The 27,462-nt window shown below is 39.0% G+C and overlaps 1 protein-coding gene across 15 annotated transcripts in view; it reads left to right on the top strand.

Annotated features, from left to right (window-relative positions):
- Positions 1-1,758: 1,758 nt before the first annotated feature.
- Positions 1,759-27,462, top strand: part of ryr2 (ryanodine receptor 2) — a 394,137-nt gene continuing 368,433 nt past the window's right edge. For 10 of the 15 annotated variants that reach the window (XM_062975225.1, XM_062975213.1, XM_062975194.1 and 7 more), the window contains exon 1: positions 1,818-2,204. In XM_062975225.1, the coding sequence (XP_062831295.1) occupies positions 2,157-2,204 (48 nt within the window). In that variant the 5' untranslated portion in view covers positions 1,818-2,156. Of the gene's footprint in view, positions 2,205-27,462 lie in introns of all 15 variants that reach the window. The other 5 variants (XM_062975204.1, XM_062975188.1, XM_062975184.1 and 2 more) reach the window with 3 other exon arrangements.

Raw genomic sequence — 27,462 nt, 5'->3', positions numbered from 1 at the left:
TGGTTCTGGCCCAGCTTATTTGTCCAAACGTATCTCCTGCCATGATCTGTCTCGCAGTTTAAGATCGTCAGGGGAGGCACTGCTCTCGACCCCACCACCTTCACAAGCATGACTGGTGGGGACAAGAGACAGAGCCTTCTCAGTGGTGGCCCCTGCCTGTGGAACTCCCTCCCTAATGAAATCAGGTTGGCTCCCTCCCTCCTGTCCTTTCATAAAAGAAGTTAAAACCTGGCTGTGGGACCAGGCATTTGACAGCAGGTGCAGCATTAATAGTAACAATGATTTTATGACAGATAAGGGACAGACCTGGCTCATGACTTTTTTTGTGCTTTTTTAAAATGGATGTTTGTAATTAATGTTTAATTGTTTTTAATTTTAACTGTTTTAAATATGTTTTCTAGCATCTAATGATTGCTGATTGTGAGTCCTCACCCTCGGTGTGTGTGTGTGTGTGTGTGTGTGAGAAGGATGGGATATAAATGTCTGAAATAAAATAAATAAATAAATAATTTAACTGTGTGGATCCTCTCTGGAACAAAGCAGGAAGCTGGAAATGGCGACCAAGCCTCGTGGGTCGCTTCTTCTCTAAGGCCATAAACATTCCAAAGGCCAAATTGGGGAAGTTACGTCAAAGCCCTAGGAGAGATCACATTTCTAGAAACATCAAAGGGTGGGCTGACCTAAATAGGAAGGGAAGCAGGAAACAATGGTGAAGCCTATCTAGGCATGCTTTGGAAATGGGGAAAGGATTCCCTCAATCTCACTCTATCATCTATCTGACTACATTTAGACTTGAGTAGTCCAGTGTGATTCCCAACACATCTGTCAGGGGTGTTTTGATTATGTTTTGGTGCACAAAAGCAGGAGGTGGTTGGACTAGATGGCCCAAGGGGTCTCTTCTAACCTTCTTTATTAATTATTATTTTTATGACACAGCAAACAAGATAGATATGCTGGATTTCGTATCACAAAATCACAAGTCGAACACTTCCCAAGTGTCTAGGACTGTGTGATGTATTTTTGGATGATGTGAGCAGATCCTAGTAAGGTGGCCTTTTGCAGTTGGCAGATCGTAATTTTGTCAATGTCTATTGTTTCCAAATGCTGGCTGAGATCTTTTGGCATGGCACCCAATGTGCTTATTATTTTATTATGACTCAACAAACAAGATAGACATGCTGGATTTCGTATCACAAAATCACAAGTCGAACACTTCCCAAGTGTCTTGGACTGTGTGATGTATTTTCGGATGATGCGAGCAGATCCCAGTAAGGTGGCCTTTTGCAGTTGGCAGATCGTAATTTTGTCAATGTCTATTGTTTCCAAATGCCGGCTGAGATCTTTTAGCACGGCACCCAATGTGCCCATCACAACCGGGACCACCTGGTTATTATTATTATTACTGTTATTATTATTATTAACATTGAGGCTGTATTTGTTCCCGTTTTGTTTGTTTTTTTTACTTCAAAATAAGATATGTGCAGTGTGTATAGGATTTTGTTCATAGTTTTTTTTAAACTATGAACGGTCTGAGGGACAGTGAACTGGCCCCCTGTTTAAAAAGTTTGTGGACGCCTGGTCCCCTCAGTTCCCACGCCATTCCCTCCACGCGGCCCACGCGCTCTGCCTGCCTGCCTGCGTGGTTTTCCCTGGGGTGGGTTCTTCCTCCTCCTCCTCCTCCTCGGCGCAGGGCGTGGGGAGGGAGAGGCCGCGGGAGCGCGCTCACTCGCCCGCCCGCGCGCCCCGAAACTCTGGCGCGCACACCAGCCGCGGCCAGGCAGGGGCGCTGCGCCTCGCATCGTCGTCGTCCTCGGCTCGGCTTTGCGGAGGGAGAGGCAGGAGCCGGGCGCAGCTCACCTACCTGCAGAAGCGGGGAGGGGGCGGGAGGGTGGGGGAGCCGCTCCTCTGCCCCTTGCAGTCCTCCTCGCTCTCCTTCTTGCTACCCCGTCTCTATCTCCTCCCCGCTCTCCTTCCACACTCGCGGCCGGCTCACTTTCCCTTTTCCCGGCGTGGGAGCATCTCGCTCCTCCTCCGCTTCGGCCCCCGCTCTTTCTCTCTCTCTCTCTCTCGCCTTCCCTAACCCCTTGCCTTCCCCGCCACCAGAAAGAGGAGGAAGAGGGAGAGGAAAGAGCCTCCGCGAGGATCCAGAGCGAGCCATGGCTGAGCTGGGCGAAGGCGAGGACGAGATCCAGTTCCTCCGGACTGTAAGCACCTGGATGGGCGTCTCAAGGGGTGGAGGGGGTTGGGGGGGGGGCTGGGAGCGGCACGGCACGTCCGGGGTCCTCGAGGACCACCCGACAGGCGCGGCGCGAGACGGGCTCTGCGTGATGGGCATCCCTGATGAGCGGCGTGGGGAGGCTTCAGCCCTAGAAGCCTGGTGGTGCAGTGGGTTCAACCCTGGACGACTTGAAGGTTGGGTTGCTCGACCCTGGGTTCGAATCCAACCGCGGGGCGAGCGCGGAATGAGCTCCCCTCTTATCCGCCCCATGCGGGGACACGAGAGAAGCCTCCCACAAGGATGGCAAAACATCAAAACATCCAGAGAACGTCTTTGCAGACGGCCAGCCCTCTCACGCCAGAAGCGACTTGCAGTTGCTCAAGAAAACACAAACAAAAACCCCACCTCGGCCTCCCTTGTTGACCCATTCGTGATGGGGATGCTGTTGGAGACCCCCGTCCCGCTCTGTGAACTTCCCTTTCTAACTATGCCCAAGCAGGAGAGCGGGGGATGCGGTTTAGACGCGGAGTGAGCCCGGATCCCCTCCCTCCCTGCGACTGGTCCCCCACCCGCCCTCTGTATACTGCAGATAGATTCCGCCAAGCAGCATTGCTCAGCCGAAAAAAAAAAGCTGCAACCGTCTCTCTCCTTCTCCTGGCAAAAGCAATTAAGCGTGTGGGGTTTTCTTGGGAGGAGGGAGGAGGAGGAGAGAGATTCCCTTCTGAATCTGAACCAGGTTACCTTGCCAGGCAATCCTGTGCATTCCGATTCCTGGAGTCCAGGGAGAGAGAGAGGGAGAGAGAGAGAGACAGACTTCAGGGCAATTGCAGGGAGGTCTTGAAGACGCTGAACATGATTTTAAACCTCTAAAAGGATGGCTTTCTTCAGTGCAGTCCTGTAGTTGCTGTCTATTCTGACACATGGCTCTTAGGAAGACCTTTTTATTGGCTTTCATGGCTGGAACCATTGGGTTCTTGCGAGTTTACTGGGCTGCTTGGCCGTGTTCCAGAAACATTCTCTCCTGACGTTTCGCCCACATCTATGGCAGACATCCTCAGAGGTTGTGAGATATATTGGAAACTAAGCAAGGGAGGTTTATATATCTGTGGAAGGTCCAGGGTGGGAAAAAGAACTCTTGTCTGTTGGAAGCAAGTGTGAATGTTGCAATTAATCACCTTGGTTAGCATAGTGAAACCATGAAAATGAACAAAATCTGGCTACCAGTACAGTAGAGTCTCACTTATCCAAGCCTCACTTATCCAAGCTTCTGGATAATCCAAGCCATTTTTGTAGTCAATGTTTTCAATATATCATGATATTTTGGTGCTAAAGTCATAAATACAGTAATTACAACATAACATTAGTGCGTATTGAACTACTTTTGCTGTCAAATTTGTTGTATAACATGATGTTTTGGTGCTGAATTTGTAAAATCATAACCTAATTTGATGTTTAATAGGCTTTTCCTTAATCCCTCCTTATTATCCAAGATATTCGCTTATCCAAGCTTCTGCTGGCCCGTTTAGCTTGGATAAGTGAGACTCTACTGTATTTTAAAAACCCTCCAAAATCAGGATAGTAAATAAAGAAAAACACTCTAAAACAGTGGAATTCCAGACATAAAACAATCAGGGCCAGCTAACACCTCCCAGCAAAGGATTCATGCCATAGAATTGTAGAGTTGGAAGAGATCTCACAGGCCATCCAATCCAACTCCCTGCCAAGAAGCAGGAAAAACACATTCAAAGCACCCCCGACAGATGGCCATCCAGCATCTGCTTAAAAGCCTCCAAAGAAGGAGCCGCCACCACACAGGCAGGAAGCAGTCTGGCCTTGAAGTTGCAAGGCTTTTCAATGCCAAGCAAGGTGATTAATTGCAACAATCACACATAGAATCATAGAATCATCATAGAATCATAGAATCATCCAAAGAAGGAGCTTCCACCACACTCTGGGGCAGAGAGTTCCACTGCTGAACAGCTCTCACAGTGAGGAAGTTCTTCCTGATGTTCAGGTGGAATCTCCTTTCCTGTAGTTTGAAGCCATTGTTCCGTGTCCTAGTCGGCAGGGCAGCAGAAAACAATCTTGCTCCCTCCTCCCTATGACTTCCCCTCACATATTTGTACATGGCTATCATGTCTCCTCTCAGCCTTCTCTTCTGCAGGCTAAACATGCCCAGCTCTTTAAACCGCTCCTCATAGGGCTTGTTCTCCAGATTTGCTTCCAACAGACAAGAGTTCTTTCTTCCACCCAGGACCTTCCACAGATAGATAAACCTCCCTTGCTTAGCTTCCAGTATACCTCACAACCTCTGAGGATGTCTGCCATAGATGTGGGCAAAACATCAGGAGATAATTCTTCTGGAGCATGGCCATACAGTCCGGAAACTCACAGCAACCCATCTTTTTATAATTAAGCTGTTCCCATGTTGTTTTTTTTCAACAAGGAGCACAAGCCTAAGAGAGTTTTACGCAGGATTGTGTTTGGTTCTACGTTTCATTCCGCACAGATGTTTACAAATCTTGGAAAGTGTGCAATATAATATTTTTTAATGTAATGTGGGCAGTGCTTTGCAGGAACTGCTTGTGAAACTGGTTGGAAAAAGGAGCACCAGCCAGTTTGGGTGGCATTTTGCAGGGGTTTTCAGAATTTTGAAGTCATTGGAGATGCTGGTTTGGATAATGTTCTTGCCTCTGGTTCTCCTTATGTCGGTTACCTTATGCTGCGGTTACCTGCTCCATAATGGCTTGTTTGCACTTACGAAACATGGCTTATTGATTAGGAAAAAGCTATTATTCAATTTGGACAGAACCATGATAAAATGAGATACTTTTCTTTTATTAAATCAGTTTGCTTCTGAGAGGCTTGCTGAAATTACAGTCATCTTAAACATACCCTAAGGTCTAAGTAGGTGAGGATGTCTGGTCACCTACTGTTCTGGTTGCCCCAAATATTGTGAAAGGCAATGGCAGTCTTACTGCAGGTTAAACATAAGTGAAAATCCTGAAGTGATGTTATCTGAATCCTTGATGGGGAAAAGTGGTACCAAGCATGCGAATGAATGTCTCTGGACATATAAAGTCATGTTTGAGCTACAGCACTCAACAGCAAAAGCACATTACGTAAAGCCACTCTTCTGGTTATGTATTTGGGGCTGGGAGTAAAGATCTGGAAATCCCAGCTGGGGATTATTTTTTAAAACCCTCAGAATGTCTCATTGGTAGTATTAGCAGCCTTGAAGCGGCCAAATTAGAAACAGTGGGGAGATTTTGATGTAGGATTCTCACAAGCCTGGGGAAAAGACAACCCCCCCCCCCCAAAAAAAAAGCAACACAATTTTCTTGGTTCCTTTCCTTTACTCTTGCCAGTCATTTCTGCGTCACATGGATTTTTCTGATGGTATCACAACAGTATTTTGTGCACCATGATGGTGAAGTAGAATTTTTGAAAATGGCACGGAGTGAGCACTGCAATGGCATAAACATATTTGTTTATGATGTAGGTGCTATTGTATAATAGTACTGTAATTTCAAAACAAAACAAAACAGGCACCATCTACTTCACACATCCTTTTTGTAATCTCCAGAGTAGTTGCAGTAAATGATTCTGGTTTGAAATCCAACCTCATAGAGGGATTTATGCTGTGACTTTCATGATTCACCTCTTTATTCTGTTTTATTTCCCCTTGCTATCCCAGATAGCAAAGATGAAACAGATTTTTAAATATACAGTTTATTATATTGTTAATAAATTGTCTCACTGTGGTTTGTGGTTATGATCTGTAAAATAGACATCATGGTTACTGTCTAAGAGTCAACCAAAAACACCCGATTTCCATAATGCAAGCCTGAAAAGGAACAAACAAGAGGTTCATTTGAAATGTAATAAGAATACCTAGCTTTTTTGTTGTGTCCTGCTTTTTAAAGAGTATTGAAAGTAAATTGAATGAAGGCTTTTAGTTTATTATATGTGTAATATCAAGTTGTTCATGAAACCTAGCAGTGAAGTGTCAGTCGAACAACATTCCCTGTTTCCCCCAAAACAAGACAGGGTCTTACATTAATTTTTGCTCCAAAAGATGTTAGGGCTTGTTTTCAGGGGCAGTCTTTTTTTTCCAAATTGACTTTTTAAATGAACTGTATCTAGGGCTTATTTTTGAAATAGGGCTTACATTTTGAGCATCCTCAGAAATGCTGAAAAATCATGATTTTGGAGGAAACAGGGTAGATATAATGGAATTGTTACTGTATTTTAAGAATTGTTTGTCTTTTCTAATGCCATGAATAAATGCCAACACCTCCATTGTCTTGGCATCAAAATGCACATGACTGATATAGCTTTCCCTGTTGCTGAGTAAGAATTGAAAGCATAAGGAATTAACTTGCCTATAGGCAGGTTGTATTTCCACTGGTGTCTACAGAGTGTTCCTCACATCACACCCAAATGGTCTGAATGTACTACAAGGAATAAAAACTACTGTAAATCCAGTTGTGTACAATCCTTTTTATGTCACTGTGGATGGAACTAACTTTCACCTAAACTCTTGAGTTTTAATTCTGCTTGCCTACCCCTCTCTATTTTGTTTTTACATCACCTCAATCTTCCCCAGTTATATAAACAATATATATGAACCACCTAGATATGTGGTTCATTGCACATTGTCATACTTTCATCATTACTTTGATTTTTTGATGATTGCTTACATTTGTGGGTTTCAAAATGCATTTATCATTTTTAATAGATACGACAAGATCAGACACCGGTTGTATCCACACAACTATGGCTCAGTGCCCTAATGAGGGATCATCATATCAGTGACATGCATTTCCAGTAATCATCACCATCCTTTCATTATATCCCATCTGCTCCAAAGCTGCGATGATCATCACAGTAATCAGTAATGTGGATTTCTCAGACATCATCATAATTTGTTTATATGCAACCCTTTCCCCCCAACTTTTGTTACATCTCGCATAGACTACTGCAATGCTCTCTACATGGGGTTGCCTTTGAAGATGGCCTGGAAGCTTCAGTTAGTCCAATTTAACAGCTTGAATACTGGACTATGGATTTTGGAAAACAATTTGGACATGAGATCATGACTCGGCATTTTATATAGGAAGTTAAAGTTAAAACAGATTTAGATAAAAGTTCACAAAGCCTGGGATCATGCACTGAGAAAACATTTCCTATGGTACTATCAGGTGTGTCTGTGAGGGGAGTCGAATAGAAAAAAGTCCTCCCCTAAACATTTAATGGGCAGGTTCAGGCCCCTTCCACAGAGCTGTATAAAATCCACATTGAACTGGACCATATGGCAGTGTGGACTCAGATAATGCAGTTTAAAGCAGATGTGGATTATCTGCCTTGATATTCTGGGTTATATGGTTGTGTGGAAGGGCCCTCATATGCAAGAATGTGTTCTTCGGATAACCTAGACTTAAGCTGCACAGGGCTTTATGGATCCTAACAAGAACTTTGAATGGTTCCTGGAAACAGACTGGTAGTCAGCAGAGCTTGCTCCAGTTCAGTAATCTAGTTTTAGTTCTTTGGACCAGCTGAAGTTTCCAATAATCTTTGAAGGCAGTCTCACATAGAATCATAGAGTTGGAAGAGACCTCATGGGCCATCCAGGCCATTCAATACACATAGTATATTAGTTGTGTATTGTAATAGCCAGATCTTAAATTTCTAGCTACCAACTATGCAAATGCACTGTTGGCTCATGGTTGAATCCAAAAGAATTCTTTGAGTTTTCTATAACACTTTTATGAAGAGCACCAGATACTTTTTCTACTGGTCTAAATATTAAGACCTAAAATGATTTAGGATGTCTGTTTAGTCAGTAGTTCAGTTGTTGATTAATGTTCTATAAAAGGGGAAAGATCTTTTAAAATAGCCAAAGTATTTGAGTTGAAATGTTTGAAGGGGAAATTCGCCTTGAGTCCCCTTTGGGATAGAGGAAGGCGGGGTATAAATAGGGTAAATAAATAAATCTATTTAACTCAACTAAACCAAACATTCAAGAAAGAAAATGACTGATTAAAATTGGGAGATTAAACGTTTTATTTCATGGATGTAGAATATGTGGCTATGGAGGGCTGACTGTATGAGTGCATATCCCAAGCCCCTTAAAAGTGGAAATCTCAATTGAGAAAAATACATTACTGTTTTGAAACTGGCTAATTTAACTATTGCTTGAAGCAATTCATTATTTTTGCTAGTAAATGCTGTGAAATAACGCATTTTTAGAAAAACAAAAGATTCAGAAATGGAAAATGTTCAATCCCATTTGAGAAGGACACTAGTAAGCCATACATTTGCAACACTGAAAACTAAAATAAGCTAAACTAATGAAAGCTAATGCAAACACAATGTTCTGTCAAAAATAAAAAATAAAATGTAACTTCATACACAGATTTATTTATCTTTATCACTCAACACACATTCTGGCATTTTCCTTGGGCCTAATCCAAATTTTATTTATGTATGAATAAATGCTATCATTTTTAAAAGGCACTAATTGAACTTTTGAAGTATTTCTAGTTCAGGTAACTGTGATTAAAGTGTTAATTTTTATAGAAAGATATAGTGTATTGTAAAACACATTGAAATGACTGTGGCAATTCCTATTTGGGGAAAAATGGGCACTGTATCCATAAATAATATCTTAGTCCAAAGATGAATTTTTCTTTATTACTGTTTCACATTTCTACTCTTCCCTTTTTGCTTAGTTTTTAAAAATACATATATATTTTTGACCAAGATTTAAGGAAGCTTTCTTTTCTTTGAATTCCCCACAGTATTTTAAATTTAAAACATGATTGAATATTTCATGTGTTTCTTCTAACTTAAGTTTCATTACTTCTGGATTGGTGTATTTGTGCCACTATATTGTTTCTGGTCAGTAGAAATATTGGGAAATATGCTACAGGACTTCACCTACCACCAGAACCTGCTCTTGAGGATAGATGGTAGATTTGGGAAGGGAAATTCTCATTGTGTGAACAAACTTTACCTCATGTGGTGTATTAGTGCCTTTGTAGCATCCTCATATTTGTTTTATATAATAGACTGGAGGATTAGTTTGTTGTTGTGGGAGAATGTGACTTGCTCAAAGTCATCCAGTGGGTTTTAGTGGCTGAGTGGGGATTTAAACCCAGATCTCCAGAGTTGTAGTCCAACACTCAAATCACTACACCATGCAGGCTCTTGAGGTTAGTTTTTTTACCTATTTGAAATAAACAATTTAATTGAATTGGTAAGAATAAAATGAGTTGCCAGCAGTTTCATGCAATGTTTGTTTTGTTTAACATTTCATAAAGTACAAGGTGTTTCAAAAAGATGGACCCTATTTGCCATCGCTATATCTGTGCAACCATGAACAAAACTCTTACCCTTGGAAAGGATGGGCTATAGAGTTTCCAACTATTATTGTTAGATGCCTCTCCCACAAACAGCCCCTAGCCTCAACCATTCACAAAATTACAGTTCTACAACATAAGATCTAATGAAATATTCCCCATTTGCAGAGGTATTTTTTAGATTTGTTTCAAGCACAAAATGGTCGGGAAAACTTGATAAATTGATAACTAATTAAACCAGTGGTTCTCAACCTGTGAGTTCCCAGGGGTTTTGGTCTACAACTCCCAGAAATCTCAGCCAGTTTACCAGCTATTAGGATTTCTGCGAGTTGTAGACCACAAAATCTGGGGACCCACAGGTTGGGAACTACTTGCATCTGTTTGTGTATTTGTAGCATGTTGCCATTCTGATATATACTGCTTTGAAATTGGGTCCATCGTTTTGAAACACCCTTTATAATTAGCATGTTGTAAAATAATTAGCAATACATCTTTTCCTTTGCTATGAGCTGTTAGTATTCTCCTATATGTCAAAAGTTGCCTACAGACCACATTGCAAGCAAAGCCATGCTCACTGTACTTATTCTCTGAATGTAACTTTCTGCAAAATGTTACACAAATCTTTAGAAAGACCCTCAAGCTACCAATCCAGTGTGCCCTTTATTGTGACACAGCCAAAGGGATTATCTGTATGGCTTATCTGATGACTCTCTAGCAAAACAGTCCTGGAAAAAGCAAAATGTATACAGTAGAGTCTCACTTATCCAAGCTAAACGGGCCGGCAGAAGCTTGGATAAGCGAATAACTTGGATAATAAGGAGAGATTAAGGAAAAGCCTATTAAACATCAAATTAGGTTATGATTTTACAAATTAAGCACCAAAACATCATGTTAGACAACAACTTTGACAGAAAAAGTAGTTCAATACACAGTAATGTTACGTTGTAATTACTGTATTTACGAATTTAGCACCAAAATATCACGATATATTGAAAACATTGACAACAAAAATGGCTTGGATAAGTGAGGCTTGGATAAGTGAGACTCTACTGTATATGCCCTGAGGTGCATTTTATTACTTTCATTCTTTATATGTGAGAGTAAATCCAATTATTTCTTCAAAGTTTGATCAGGTTTAAGTACCTGAATATAACTCAAAGATTTGAGGGATGTCCATCAGTTAATTGATTTTATTAGGTATGTCCATCAGTTAATTGATTTTGAAGCAGGTTCAAACTCGTAAAGAGAATTGTCCCATTTTTTGACCCCATAGACTGAATGGGATGTTTTCTTTTTTCAGTGGAACTGGAAAATAAATATGTTTTCCATAACCTCAGAGATGGGGATGGCTTCATTCAGTCATAAGGCGTTTTGGGGTCCCGTCTACACTACCATATAATGTAGTTTGAAATTGCATTATATGGTCAGTGTAGACTCATGTAATGCAGTTTAACTCCGCTGAACTACATTATATGAGCCTACACTGAACTGTATTATATGAGTCAATGCTGACCAAACTGCATTACATGGCAGTGCAGATGTGGTCTGGAATGGTGGCTTGTGTCAAAGAACCAAGTTTCAGACAACACATTTATATTGCATTTATTCTTACGTAGAACTAGAGGAGGCTCAAAATGGTTGCTGAGAAGTGGATACTGTTTTTCAGCAAATCTATGTATGTTTTACTTAATACAGAATAACAAATACCTGTTGTCAAAATGGCAAAGACATGTAACACCGAGTAAGTAGCTGAAAGTGGTAGAATTTGAAGGCAGTATTAGACCTTAAAAGTGTGTATGTGTGTGTAATTTAGTTTACTGTGTATTAAGATTTGGCTATTAGGAGACACCATGATCCTATACGGAAAAGGAAGGTTCTCCACTATCCACAATCATGTAGACATCACAGCTGTGTCATGCATTCTTTACCAGTAAGAGTAGGATATTCTTGAATGTTGTCCATCCTAGTCTATTTTGATTTAAATGTTTTTTCTAAGAGCCTGACCTTCTGTTTGTATATAGTTTCTTTCTGTTGTTGACCATAATAATGTGAAGCAAATGGGGTCCAGATGGCAGATATAGAATGTTTTCTGTCCTATGAAAAAAGTGCTTTTGCATGCTACAGCTTTAAGTCAAGGGTCAGATGGGGATGGGATTTTAACTGGCAGTCATTCCCAGCCTAGTTGGAAGATAACATGGATCCAGTGGGATGCCTTTATCTTTAGGAGGCTATTTTAGGAAGTGGGGACAGTACAAGCTATCAGTCAACAAAGTAACAGCAGTTCTGTGTAGTAAAATATGAACTGAAATATAAAATACTAGCTGTGCCCGGCCACGCGTTGCTGTGGCGAAGTATGGTGGTATAGGAAATAAAGTATTGAGGAATTGGTGATAGTAAAGGTCAAGGGTAAAGGTTTTCCCCAGACATTAAGTCCAGTCGTGTCTTACTCTGGAGGTTGGTGCTCATCTCCATTTCTAAGCCGAAGAGCCGGCGTTGTCCGTAGACTCCTCCAAGGTCATGTGGGATGACTACATGGAGCGGCGTTACCTTCCCGCCCGAGCAGTACCTATGGATGCACTCACATTTGCATGTTTTCAAACTTCTGGGTTGGCAGAAGCTGGAGCTAACAGTGGGGGCTCTCTCCGCTCCCCCAATTCAAACCTGTGGCCTTTCAGTCCAGAAGTTCAGCAGCTCAGCGCTTTAACACGCTGCGCCATCAGGGGATATTATTTCCTAAAGGTTGTGAATATACAATATTTCTGATTGGTTTTTTTTGTTTGTTGGAGGCAAGTATGAATGCTGCAATTAGGAAAAATGATTAGGATGTAATGGCCTTGCAGCTTTAAAGCCTGGCTGTTTCCTCCCTGAGTGAATTTTTTGTTGGGAGGTGTTAGCTGGCCCTGATTGTTTCCTGTCTGGAATTCCCTTGTTTTCAGAGTGGTGTTGTTTGTGATATTTTATGTGTTTCTACTGTCTGTGGCCCTGAGAAAACAGGATTTGCCAGACTTTGATGATGGGAATCCTTTTTTGGGAGGTGTTAGCTGGCCCTGATTGTTTCCTGTGTGGAATTCCCCTGTTTATTTACTGTCCTGGTTTTAGAGATTATATTGTTCTGCATTATTCTATCCCAGTAATTATTTCATATTAAAGAAGAATCTCACTTATCCAGCATTCGCTTATACAATGTTCTGGATTATCCAACGCAGTCTGCCTTTTCATAATCAATGCTTTTGTAGTCAGTGTTTTAAATTCATTGTGATATTTTAGTGGTAAATTTGTAAATACAGTACAGTAGAGTCTCACTTATCCAACATAAACGGGCCGGCAGAACGTTGGATAAGCGAATATGTTGGATAATGAGGAATTAAGGATAACCCTATTAAACATCAAATTAAGTTATGATTTTACAAATTAAGCACCAAAACATCATGTTAGACAACAAATTTGTCAGAAAAAGTAGTTCAGTACACAGTAATGCTATATAGTAATTACTGTATTTATGAATTTAGCACCAAAATATCACGATATATTGAAAGCATTGACTACAAAAATGCGTTGGATAATCCAGAACGTTGGATAAGCGAGTGTTGGATAAGTGAGACTCTACTGTAAATACTACATAGCATTACTGCGCATGGAACTACTTTTTCTGTCAAATTTGTTGTATAATATGATGTTTTGGTGCTTAATTTGTATAACGATTACCTAATTTGATGTTTAATTGGCTTTTCCTGAATCCCTTCTTATTATCCAACATATTCACTTATCCTGCCGGCCTGTTTACGTTGGATAAGTGAGACTCTACTGTATATTTCTAATCTTATATTATCTGCTCAGAACTGGATTATATGAGGCCCCTTCTTCACAGCTGTATAAAATGCACACTGAAGTGGATTATATGGTAGTGCGGAGTCAAGATAATCCAGTGCAAAGCAGATAATATAAGATTATAAATGGGTTATATAGCTGTGTGGAAGGGCCTTGAGTCTACACTGCCATATAATCCAGTGCAAATTAGATAATCTGTGGAAGAAGACTCAGTGAGGCCTAAATCTGCCTGTCCCCTAACTGAAACCTGGCTGTCCTTTGGTTGCTAGGCAACCAAGTGGGCAGAGATTAGCCCTCTAAACTGGCAGCAATTGGATAAAAAAAATTATTGCTCTCCCTCTAATTAGGACTTTATTTTTCTTTTCTTTTTGTTGTATCAACCTTGAGGCGTGGATGATGGGTTGTGTTGTCAAATTTTGAGGTTGGGGGGCCTGTACTTTTGTTGTTTTGTGAATTGCCGTGATGCCATCACTCTTTTATATATATAGATAGATGAACTGGACACCATAACCCAGTTTTTCAATCTAAATTCCAGCTTTGAAGGTGTTATCTTAAATGTCTGACACTCTTTTATGAGAAACGGAGGAAAACACAAAAAAGTATTTTAGTCAGTCATAGACTTGTGAGCTCCAGGCAGTATTTTGTGTGATGTCACTATATTTTGTGGCTTGACAGATCTTAGTGAAGGAGATTGCATACACTCTTTTTTCATGCCCTGCACTAGGCACGTTGCCATGCTACAATGATGTTATCACAAATGGAGTTATGGTTGATGGCTAGAAGCTAGCCCTTCTGTATGTGACAAACTGGTGTGTCTGCATTTCTAATCTGAAGGCAGGAACACTGTTTTACAGAGTTCTATTCTCACTTGCTTGTTGGGTTGTTTCAGAGGTTCTCAACCTGTGGGTCCCCAGATGTTTTTGCCTTCAAGTCCCAGAAATCTTAACAGCTGGTAAACTGGCTGGGATTTCTGGGAGTTGTAGGCCAAAACACCTAGGGACCCACAGGTTGAGAACCACTGGGTTATTTGTATGTCCTGGAGGCATAACATTTAGGCATATGGAACAAATTAGGAAACATCTTTCATGAAGAATTCTTGGCCTTCTTGAATAGCATTAGGGCGGTCTTCACTATTCAAGGGAAGACCCTGCAGAATTTATGCAGTTTGACATCACTTCATCTGTTGTATCTGAATGCTAGGGAATCATAGGAACTGAAGCTTTACAAGGTCTCTAGCCTTCTCTTCTAAAGAGCGCTGTTCCCTCGCCAAACTGTATCTTCCATGATTCTAAATGCTATAGAATCATGACAGCTAAAGTGATGTCAAACTGTAGTAATTCTACAGTGTAGGTGTAACAAATCTAGAGGATAGATTTTAGTAGTGAGCTGAGGTGCTCCCAGAGAGGAAAACTGAAATTGAACGATCACTAAGTAGCCTTGCATGGCACATTATGCAATCACCAGGTCTCTCAACAATTTACTAAAGTGCATAGAAGTACAAATTTTGTCCTTGAGATGTATTTCCAGAAAGGAAATAGAAAGAATTGGGAATTCATTCTACCTAGTTTCTTGTCATCATTTGTTATATGAGATATAAAGCACATTGTGTTTGAAGGCAATAGTTTTAATGGTCTCAAAAGAACCTAGTCCAACAAAATAATTCCTAGTGCCTGTTCCTAGGGTTATTTGGGTGCTGATTTAGAAAATTGCATTGGATAGAACTCACCTAGCTTCTTAGATATGACTATCATGATTTTCTATGGGCAAGCAGATGAAGGCTGGCATATGTCATATGGCATATATTCTGTATCTCAAAAACTGGTGCAATTTTTGGAATCGGCAGGTAAAATATACCCCAAAACAGGGCTAACATTTGAGGCACCAAAATGTGTGTTGGCCAGTGTAATCACTATTTTTTTAAGCTATTAACCATTTTCTTGTTTTCATGGGGAAATGAGCAAACAAAGCTACGTTGTATGATAACCCATTCATCCAAGCTTACACTGTAAATTTATGACATGACATGGAAGAAGAAATTGGAAGGTCAAATAAAAAGACAGTTTACAGTAGTTTTTACAGTGACCAGTTGTGTGAAGACAGCGTATGTAGCTTGCTAAAATGACTATGGAGATGTGACAGCTGGAAGGCCTAAGGCAGCTGGTATCAGGAGAGGTCATGAAATACTGCTGCTTCTTTTCTTCCCTTTTTCCTACAATAGCTGCCAGAAAAATGAGTTTTTTTTCAGTTAGTTTTCTGAATATCTATTCAAACTTATTAACAGTAACCATTGCACCAAACAGGAATAATGGGTTGACAATACTGAATTGTTCACCGAATGATGTACAAATCTTACAGTTAAAATTCATGGGTGCTGCAAAGCTTGAAATGTAGCATAATGAAATGGATTCAAATGTTTTTTAAGGAATAAATATATATTTGCTTCACAGTACAGCTTATAAATGTTATTTGAATTATATGTCATATATTTTAAAATATGAATGGTTTCATTGTGACACATATCTATGGGTGTGAATAAAGTTGTAAGTCATGAGTATGATGTTTAAATACAATTCAGCATAATTATTCACTGAAGAGCCATGTGGCATTTTAAGTGACGGAATATATTTAAACAGGAAGCTTTTGTTTGTATTTTTCTGTCTAGTTTCATTTTGCTATGTAACACTGATGCTTTTAAAAAGAGTTTTTTGTTATGCGTAGGCACTGTATGACTTTTTCACTTGAAAAGTAGTGCATCTTTATATCTTCAACCAGTTATATGATTGAGAACCCTCAACTGTTATTAAACGAATCGAAGTGAGGGTGAACAGGAGTGGCCTGGAGCGGGGAGAGTTATGGACTCAATATTCTATGGAGTTGGCAATTAATTATCCACCTGTTTCCCTTAAGGGTCACCTTGGAAACATCATTTGGGTTGCAGCCAAGGACCGTGGTGTCTTGCTATTGTTTGAGGATGAGTTGGTCTCTGATGGCCACTGCCTCATTTTATTACACACCAAGTTCAAGTTCATGCCCTGAATTGGTTGGTAGATCACACAGAGATTGATTGGTAACATATAATAAAAGTTGTCCATAGTTAACCCACACAGTTGTGTCGTCTTCGTTATTTCACTGACTGGAGAGCAATAATAACATTTTATTTTTAACCCGGCTCCTCTCCTTGAAGCGACTCAAGTTGAAAAGAAAATGAGTTGGATATATGTAGATATTAAGGCATTGTGGCATTGAATGTTTGCTATTTTTTATTGGAATCTGCCCTGAGACCCCTCAGGGAGATAGGGCAGAATACAAATAAATATTATTAGTATTATTGTTATCATTTATCTTTTGCTTTCTGAACTTCCTTATCTGGACGTATTCAACCACATCTGCTTAAACTTCCATCCTCCTTCTCTGTTGGCTACAAAAAGAGAGAGGCTTTTTGAATCAGGATTTGTTACAAATAATCAGTGCATGAACAAACAATTATAAAATGCAAGGATCATGGTCAGAAAATTAATTTATGTAAATATATTTGTAAGCGAACCAAAAGCGGATTCATTAGGAAACAAGGAAACACATTTCATGAGAGAAGTCACAGAAGAGATCTGTAACAACAATATTCAAACAGTTTTTGAAATCGATTAACATAACCTTACATATATTAACTTAACTTAGAAGTAAATTCAATTACATTCAATTACATATTGGTTTTTAGTAAGAGATGTTCAAATTTTATAACTTTAGCTAGGGAGACAGTTGCTAGGCAGATGGGGTGTCTCCTACTGCAGCAATTACAGTAGTATTTTTAATTCTTTCAGAAGGAGGGCTTCAAATGTTTTTTCCTAAATTGAAGCTCTCTTGAAATGTAGGTAGGAAGAAGAAAATGAAGTTGTATTTTGGGAGAGGGAGTCCCATGTGAATTTAGTAGGGTTAACTACACCCGTTGTGGCATAGCTCCTGAAACTATTGAAGAGTCTACTTGACATACTTTTCTGGAATGGCTAGCAACTACAATTCAATTTCAATTTCAGTTTTGGCAATGATGTAGGTTTTTCTTCTTTGTTTCCTGTATTTCAACTTTGCATTTTCACATATCTGGTTCCTATGCTCTGTGGATTTTCACCCTTTCCAAATGATTAGGACAAATTGTGGGGTCTAGTTTGGCAGACTTCAACATTCATGTTTATCTTTCTTAAAGGTTATTGAATGCCTTATCAAAATCATTTTATTTTACTCTTAAGCATTTCCATGGGTAGAGAGAGTGACTTCAAGACCACTGTAAGATCAGGAAGTCAGTATCATGAAGATACATTCCATGAACTGGGTATTCTGCTGCCAGATTTCTAGTCACATAAACAGTCAAATTGGATTTTAAATCAACTTCTTGTGCGGTTGCTATACAGTCAGCTGTATGGTCTTGGCTCTTCCTATGCTGTCCAAATGATTCTGAGTTTTCTATTGATGGTAGTAGGGAGACCTGTTGAATAAATCTAAGGTGTTATGATATGCCACAAAAATGAATTGTTTACATTTATTTTATGTATTCTGTAGACATTGCAAAGATTTCATCTAGTGACTAAGAATAGGAATGGAAAAAAAATTAAAGGTTGTCTTTCCTACGCATTCTTAGAAACAGTGATGGATATTTGAGCAAAATTACTGGAATAGCAAAACTAACATGCAAAATGCTAAAAGCAAAAGGTTTGATCCTGTATAATGATGGGTATAATACTTAAGCTGAGATACATATACAGGTAGCGTATAGCATAAGTACTTGATTTTTTTCCCTCCTTCTCCTCCCATACATCAAAGAAAATAGGAGGACTCTCTTTGTACATCCCAAGAGGGGCAGTAGGGCCATTATGGAACAGCAACTGCCATAATCTCCCACTGGCTCTACAGCAGGAATGGGCAAACTTTTTTGCTTTGGGGTCGCATTGTGGGCCCGACCAGAGGGCTGGGCCAGGAAGGGGGGGCGGCTGGGCATGCACTGGGTGCTACAAGCCCAGGAGGGAGAGAGCCTGTGAGAGGGTGGAGCCAGGAGGGTGGGGCAGGGCCTGGGCTGGGTTGTCCCCCTGGCATAAGGATGGGGCTACTCACTCCATCCTTATTTCAGGAGGAAAACGAGACATACAGTGACTGCCCCAATCCTCCCCTGATTTTTGGGCTGTCCTCTTGGCATGTGGGAAGGAGGGTGTGACAGATGATGGCTGAGAGTGCTTGGAGGGCTCTCAGCTGCTGTGTGCCTTCCTTGCTCATCCCATCCTTATGCCAGGAGGAGGGCAAGACATGTGGTAGCTGAGAGCACTTCAGAGGGCTCTCGGTTGCTGTGTGCCTTCCCCATCCTTTCTGCATAAGGATGTGATGGGCCATGTCTTTATGCTGAAAGGACAGGGAAAATGAGGAGGGCCTGAGGTAAGAGCCCAGGGGGCTACATCTGGGCCCTGGGCCTTTGTTTGCCTATGCCTGCTCTACAGGGTTGGGCTAATGAGAATTCAGATAAAATACGCTTGGATAACAACAGTTTCCAACCCTTGCAGTATGCTCATTTATGCAATCCTGTTCCCTAAAGGACAATTCACTGTGTTCCCTCCTCTGTGGAGTTGAAGAGTTTAACCTAGCCAGAAAAACTGTGTTGTGGTAAGTGAGATTCCCCAATCTCTAGGATAGAACTAGATAAAGACTACATTTTAAATTTATTTTTCATTTTTAATTTTATCCATCAGTTTATATTACCTCTTCTTCCCAAGAAGGATAATAAAGGCAACCATATTATTTAATGGCCCTCCATGCAGTCATGCTAGCCACATGACCTTGGATATATCTACGGACAACGCTGGCTCTTCAGCTTAGAAATGGAGATGAGCACCAACCTTCAGAGTCAGACACGACTAGACTTAATCTCTTTATATTAGGTCTACCTTTACTATACCTTACCTTGACTATATTCTTTACCACTGTTTATTTGTTTCTTGGCCATCCCATTGAAACCCCAAGTCATGAAAAGGTTTGTGACGCTTTAAAAGATAATACATAAACTTTAATGGATTAGAATTTGCGGGCATTTCAACAAGTAAATCATTTGGCAGGCATTCTTGTATTTGAGTATAGATGGATAGGAAAAATGAAAACAGTAAAATCAAATGAAAACAAAATGCAACAAAAAGAAAAACACCTGAACTGGTGAGTCACAGTAGCACCACTACATGGACATTATTATTGTAAGGTTCACTCATGTTAACAAGTGTTTTCTTCAGATATGATTACCTGCTGGAGTAACTTTCTCACATACCAGTTCTATGTCTCAGTAGAGTTGTATTCAATACTCAAGAATGAAATTGACACAGTAGTCAGGAAGCAGCAGGCTCACTATGCCAATTTAAGTATGCTGCCATAAGCAGTGGCAGGAAGAATAAAGAGACTGTGAATCCAGAAGTAGTGAAGGAAATTCTTGTAAAAAAACAAGCTACTAAGAACTGGAGCATTTTCTATTCCTTCAAGACCGTGGTTAAAGTGAAACTTTGCTAGCAACTACAGGACTATGTCTAAGAATCACTTCTGCAGGAACACTTCAGTTTCAAAGTTCAGCATTACCACAGCATCTAGTACTTTATGCATCCCTGTTCTTTGACGCAGCTCTTTATTGTTGAACCATTGGTGCTGAATACATAATACTTTATGGTAATCCATTTATGCTACCTGCTGGAATTTGTAATTCCCCAGGATTTGGTAGGGGAAATTTGTTGCTGCTGGCATGTGTGTGTGTGAAGAGGTTATTGTGTTATTTGCATAATAAACTTTTTGATTTTGCTTTAGCATATTCTATGTTGGTAGCATAGAGGAGATAGTTTGTTAAGTGGAAAGATGCAAGGAGACAAAGTGACATAATTTATTCATGTTTTACCCTCACCCTTCTGCTTTCTCTCTCTGAGTGGAAAAGGGCACGACACAGAGAAACTAACTATTGATATATACCCAGCTTGTTTCTGTAAATGGATTGAGAATGTTTATGCAACAGAATACATCTTTTTGGAAAAGAGGTTCTTAGTGCATATTCACAGCACTAACATAACCAAGTAGTTCATCTCTAAACAAAGTGTTGTCTTATTTTGACAATTTTGATAACTGGAACCCACTTGTTCAGAGAATCATAAACTTGGAAGAGACCACAAAGGCCATCCAGTGCAACCCTGTTTTGCCATGCAGGAAAAGCACAAGCAAAGCGCCCCTCACAGATGGTCATCCAGTCTCTGTTCAAAAACCTCTAGCGAAGGAGACTCCAACATGTTCTAAAGTAGCATTTCTTGTAGAAGTCCTTCTTGCAAGAATGGGTATCTTGGAGAAACAAATAGAATTAATGACTATACTTAATGGAAGAGACCCTTTTAATAATAAATGTCTCATATCTGTATAAACAATCTTCTTTATGCAGGTTCTTATTATTTCCCAACATCATATACCTTAGTCCACATAGTATAATATTTACAGTACCAATGTCCAAAACAGTAAATTAGATTTGGAACTATGAAGGAACCTGGAGTTTTAAGTGAACAGCTGTATCATATAGCCTCTAACAACGAAATTTGCATTTTAAACGTTCCCACTGACATATAAATGCTGTAATTATTGTTTTCTGTGACTGCAGTTCAGTGAACACCTTAACTCATTCCAGATAACATATTTTCATAAGCCCAGAACTTGAGATGTCAGTGAAAAAAATCTAATTGGTTTCCTTGAATGTTAATGAGCTCACAATCTGAATCTGTTTATATTAATATTAGTGGGGTTTAAAAATAATTATGCCATTCATGTTACTTCAAAAAATGATTGGCAGCAGTGCAGTCCCACACATTTTCTTCTCTTTCTTTCTCTCTCACCTTGTGTTTTCACTGGGTCTTAACTTGACACTGTGACTTCTGAACCAGGACTTGACCTACACGATTTGCCTCTTACTCCCGCATTGCCATTCTATGAAGAAGCGCAGTGATTTACCAGCTAAGCCTTGTTAAATGTCATGCCTGTTTTCCCAATAGGTTTGATTCTCACTTGCTACAATAAATTTAAAAAACTAAAATGGTGAACAGTTGTTAACCTACAAATTAACATTAGCACAATTAATGATTTGTTCGTAAATGATTGTTCGAATTCTGGATAAGCCAGAGGTTAGACATTAGGCTAAAAGAAATTACAGGGTGTTTATTTAGAAAATAAAAAACAAACAAACCAGAAACCAGGAAAAATACTGTATAAATTTAGAAAGTTAAAAAAACAAAACAAAACTCAGAAGCCAGACATAAATCTGTAGTATAAATCTACAGCGTCTCTGTCCATGGTGCTGGAAGGCCCTGTGGCAATGTCAGTGGTATTTTTTGATCTGAGTTATTTTCATGGCTTTCATAACTTTTATTTTCATTTTCATTCATATATAAAAATGACACCATTCTGGTGCCAAAAACATTTTTCCAGGGACTTTGAAAGGTATATGCTTTACAAATTCATATGCATGATCCAGGAAATCATATTTGTTTAAAGAATATCCAAGTATTTGAAAGTTTTAATTTGCTTTTAACTTTGAAGTTGCTGTTTATGCAAAGGAGGATGCAGAACAGCAAATGTCATTTTCATGTGTGAAAGAATGTTTCAAAGTAACTGAATATGGATATTATCGGAAAATATACATTAATGAATAAGCGTTCTGTAGAATAAGTTCATAACTGTGAATATTCTCATCAATCCAGGGTTCTTGTCACAGTTTTTCAACACTCATGAAATGTTTTTTTCATGATTTTTCATTATTTTTCACATTTTCACATATTATTTCCACCTCTATTTATGCACATATTTGAGAACTTACGAAGTAGCTGAAACTGAACTGAGTGTAGGTTTTTTTGATGTTTTAATTAAAATGTAGTCTATTTTGATCATTATTATTGTTGGGTTCTTTGCTAGTCTATTAGAAGATAATTTTCCTCTATGCTTGCTGAATTGAGGGTTAAATACAAGGTTTCACAATGGCAACAAGCTACAATTATACAAAAAGTTATGAATGGTTTAATCAGTTATCAAGTTATCAATTTTTGATAACCACTCTGCTGATGTTGTTGGAAAAGGTTTAGCTGTGTGCAGATTTGTTTAGTTAGCCTAATAAATTCCATTTACAATAGCTGACATTGCCATCCTGAGAATGACTGAGGCTAGGAGCTGTTTGTGCACTGGGAGAGGCATATAGCAGTAATCCTTTGAAACTCTTTAAGCCACCCTTCTAAGTAGTAAGGATTTCATTGATAAGACAGCTTGTGGTTGCAGAGATATAGTGATTTTTGGACTAGGCAGTCTAAAAAAACAACTTATAATCATATATACTAATATCGCATCTACCTTACACACATTCTTTTCTGGTCTTGGTCTTACATAGCTTACCCATCCATGTTCTATTATTCTGATACCCCCTAAAATGTGGATATCTCATAATCATATATTATATATGCTAGTTAATAAGGCTGTTTATCAATTTCTTAAAATGGAATTATATTTCCTCCATGAAATGAAAAATTGTGTGGGATTGTGAGAGGGCATTGGGGACTGCTTGATACACTCCTCTACCTTTTTTGCTGGTCCTTGTCAACTGCTCTTCGGTGCTGTTTCTTGATTACTAACCTGTCCTGCAGCTAGGAGTTTCTTGTTTTTGGAAAAATAGAAGAGGTGGGTAGCTTATATATATATTGTTAAGTGGACAAATTAAACTGCTTTACTTGATTGTTTGGTCTAATATTTCCTTGAGAGTTGATGGTGTCAAAGGCCTGTGATGGTGTCAAAGGCCTCCCTCACCATGGAGGGAGTAGATGGAGTCACAAATCAATGTGTCCCAAATTGATACATTCAAAGAATGTTTCAAAATGAGGGGGTGCTTCAAAACGTATTGTATTTTTCAGAATTCCCCAAGTTTATATAGATTATCTATTCTGCAATTGAATATTCAAAGATTTGATGTATAGCTGTGTTCTTACCAGTCTACTGTGTACAATTGCAAATCTATTAGTGCAGTCTTCAGCAGGAGACTAATGAAGGAATTATCACAGTGGCAAAAATGAGCACTATTTGTTTCTGGCTTCTTTTTCTTCCTGTGCCCCAAGGATGACTTACGCCACAGTTTTAGACCCATTTTTGTTAGCATTGAAACTGCCAGTAGAAACAACTGTGTTCTTGAAAGATTATTCCATGCACACTTTAAATGTTTCAATCACAGATGTACTGTAGATAGTAATTAAAAAGGAGGAGGACATCAGAACCAGTTTAAATATACCATTCATTGGTGCCTTTTTATAAAAAGCCTTTGTTTACTAGCAATAAGTGTTTTCTTTTAAGGTAGTCTTTTAATGATCTGCTTCTACTTTTCATCAATGTGGTTGTTAATGTTTCAATCAACAATCAAGTATTACTCAACCAACATGTTTAACATTTTATACATATCTAAGAGACTACTGTTTGATCAGAAACTACTTTATAGTTTAAAGGAAAGCAAACATAAGCCCTTTCCAAGCACAAAAATGATGGCATTTTTGTGGGTTAAGATTCTCTCTATTCTAATTTAAATGTTTTTGTTTGGATATAATTTAGATTTTGTTGAAAGGCCCTTCCTTGCAAGTCCCTCAGGTTGTAGACTCAGGCTGCTTTCATATTTCCTTGGGATAAATGTTGTTTCTATTCCAGTAGTGACTTTAAAATGGCTACTTATTTATTATTACAAATTTATTAAATTAGTATGTTGCCTTTTTCAGAGTGGAATCTGAAGTGATGTCCAAAGGCAATTAATAAACAGTTCACGATAAAATTTATAAACTTATATAATCACCACATTAAACAGTAGAAAAACATTTTTTTAAAAAAACTACAAGTTTGAAAAGATAAATGAAGTATTCCAATAGAACGATCCTCTGTGTTTACACATTAAAGCTTACTTAAACAAGAAAACTCTTTGCCTGCTGGCAAGAGGAATGCAAGGAGGGGGCCAGCTTAGCCTCCCGCTCAGAGGAATTACAGAGGGTGGGAGCAACCACTGATAAGGCCTTTCACTAAGAGATACTGTGGCGATAAAGAGACGAAGAGAAAGTCTTCCTCTGTAGATTTTTAGAACTCTGGCAGATTCATATGGGAAGATTTGATTTTTCACAGTCTCTATCTGAGCTGTATAGGTCATGGCCAGCACTTTGAATTATACTGGAAATGAACTGGTAACCAGTGAAGCTGTCTTAACAAAGGAGTTACAATTGTTCCTGGTTAGCATTGTGGTTGCAGCATTCTGAACATGATGAAGTTTCAAAACAGTTTCTATAGGTAGGTCATGTAGGGTGCATTGCAGTGGCACAGATGGGATGTCATCAATGTATGTATTACTGTGGCCAGATTTGCCATCTCAAGGAATGAGTGCAGTAGGTCTATTGGTTTCAACTGCAAATCCACTTCTGGCCACTGCTAGTTATTCAAGTTCAGAGTTGAGTCTGGAGAATATCCAACTACAATCTAAGGAGGCTCCTTCTTTGGAGGCTATTAAACAGAGACTGGTTGGCCATCTGTCAGGGGTGTTTGAATGCAATTTTCCTGCTTCTTGGCAGGGGGTTGGACTGGATGGCCCATGCGGTCTTTTCCAACTCTATGATTTTATGGGGAGTATAACCCCCATCTAATACAGGTGATATCCCTATTTACTGATCTGTCTTTTGACTGACCAGGAAAACTTCTGTCTTGTCTGGATTTGTTTAACCGTATGCAGTTCATTACTGACATTGATTTAATATTAAGACAGCTTTCTTGTAATTAGAGAAGGAGAAATATAGTGGGGTGAGATATCATCAGCATACTTGTGACACTGTCCTCTTACTTCGTTTCGTGTAGATGCTAAACGGCATTGGGGACAAACAGAATCCTAATGGCCAATGACCAGGCCATCAGACAGGAGTCCTTTAGCACCACTTCCTATGTTCATCCCTCCGGGAAGGACCAAAAGCACTGCATAACAATGCCCCCAATTCCCATCCCTGAGAGGAATTGTAGAAGAGAGGTCCTATATCATACCCTGGCATTTATTTCATACTTTGGCATCTCCATGTTACTATATATTCTGTCTATCTTGAATATTGAATTGCATTTATAGGGCTGGCCATCTGCCACTTCCTAAAGCATTATGATCTTTTGTTCTTTGGGTTCTCACCAATTAATATGTAATTCAGCTCTTCATTACAAGTGTGAATACTGAGTGAATATTTCCCATGCCATAAACGAGGGTTGTTTCCACGGGGACATGGGTATGCGGGGGCGGGGGGGGGGGAAATAACAACAAAATGGGGAAATGATTTTATTCCTTCAACCCCTCTCCCTGTATAAAATGAACTATCCTTCTCAGTCTAGCATCTCCTTGTGGCCTTCGCCTGAATAATGGAACAATACCGAATCAGTTTAAATAGTGTGTGAAACTAGTTTCGCCTGCTTTCAACTAAAGTAAGGAATACTGAATGGCATTTGGAGAAAATCAGTTGGCTTTTTATTTCCTGAGCCTTTTTAAATCTGGCATGTTAGCTTTTTTTTTTATACTAGAAATGCCAGCATTGTTAACTCTTTCCCATGTTTTGCCACAAAGCACATTGTTCAGAATAAGAAATGATGGGATGATAATAATAATAATAATAATAATAATAATAATAATAATAATAATAATAATAATAATAATAAGTTTATTTATATCCCGCCTCCATCTCCCCTGAAGGGGACTCGGGGCGGCTTACAGCAAAATCAGAATACAAGCAATGTTAAAATATAAAACATCAAAGGACAAAAACATAAACCAATAATAAAATATACACAATAGGTGAAAAAACGCACCTATTAAAACTTTCAAGCTCTAGTACCACTGTAGTATCAATCAGGTAATTTACTATTTATTTAGTTTGCTGTGCAGTATTTTCCCCCCAGTATATGTATGTGTGCATGTATTCAGCTATGCTCTATGAAAATTGCATGAAATGCATATGGAGTAAGAACTCTCCTATTTTCACAGCATGCTTTTTCAATACTATTGAATCACAAACCTAATGAAATTTACAGATGGTTGCATAATGAAAGATAGGTGATATTAGATCTTTCCTACTGAGTTGATTATGTAATAACTTTTCACTTCTTTTCTAGAAATTTTGAGGAACAAAATATATGTGTACTAGCTGTGCCCGGCCACGCGTTGCTGTGGCAAAGTGGTGGTGGTATTGGTTAAAAATTGTTGTGTAATTTTTATTTCACATTTGTATTTTTTTATTAATTTTATTGTAGGTTATCTTTTTATTTATTATATTTTATTATTTTCTTGTATTATTTTTAGTTATTTTATGTTATAGTATTTTATTGTATTAATTTTAAGTGTTTTTAATTATTTTAGTGGTTTTTATTATTTTTTATTGGGTTGCTAGGAGACCAAGTTGGAGGAGCTTAGCCTTCTAACTGGCAGCAATTGGATAAAATCAATTATTCCTCTCTCTCTAATTAGGACTTTATTTTTCTTTTCTTTTTGTTGTATCAACCTAGAGGCGTGGATGATGGGTTGTGTTGTCAAATTTCGAGGTTGGGGGGCCTGTAGTTTTGTTGTTTTGTGGGTCGCCGTGATGCCATCACTCTTTTATATATATAGATTGTTGGGTGTCAATATGATGATTAAGAAGCTTCTCTCAAACCAAATCTTGTCTCTGTTAATAGTATCACAATCTAAGGTTATTTCACATATTCAAATGGCTGGTTTTATGTGTGACTGGATACTAGTCTATTCCTGGAAATTTCTATACTTTCTTTACATGTATAGAAGGCCCTAAGCTAACTGGAAAAAAAATAAGCTTTTTCAATTTGAGCACACTTTGAGTCTAGTCAATCACACACTGAGAACAAGGCATGTTTGTGCTTGTGTTGATATATTAACAGTATGAATTGGACACTGCCTGGCTGCCTTGTAAAGTACATCATTGGAGAATATTCATATTTCTCCATATGTCACCAGAAATACATTTGACATTTTCA

Source organism: Anolis carolinensis, chromosome 1 (genome assembly GCF_035594765.1).
Source record: "Anolis carolinensis isolate JA03-04 chromosome 1, rAnoCar3.1.pri, whole genome shotgun sequence".
Classification (NCBI taxonomy): Eukaryota; Metazoa; Chordata; class Lepidosauria; order Squamata; family Dactyloidae; genus Anolis; species Anolis carolinensis.
Note: the sequence above shows the minus strand (reverse complement) of the source record. Positions and strands in the feature narration are given on the sequence as shown.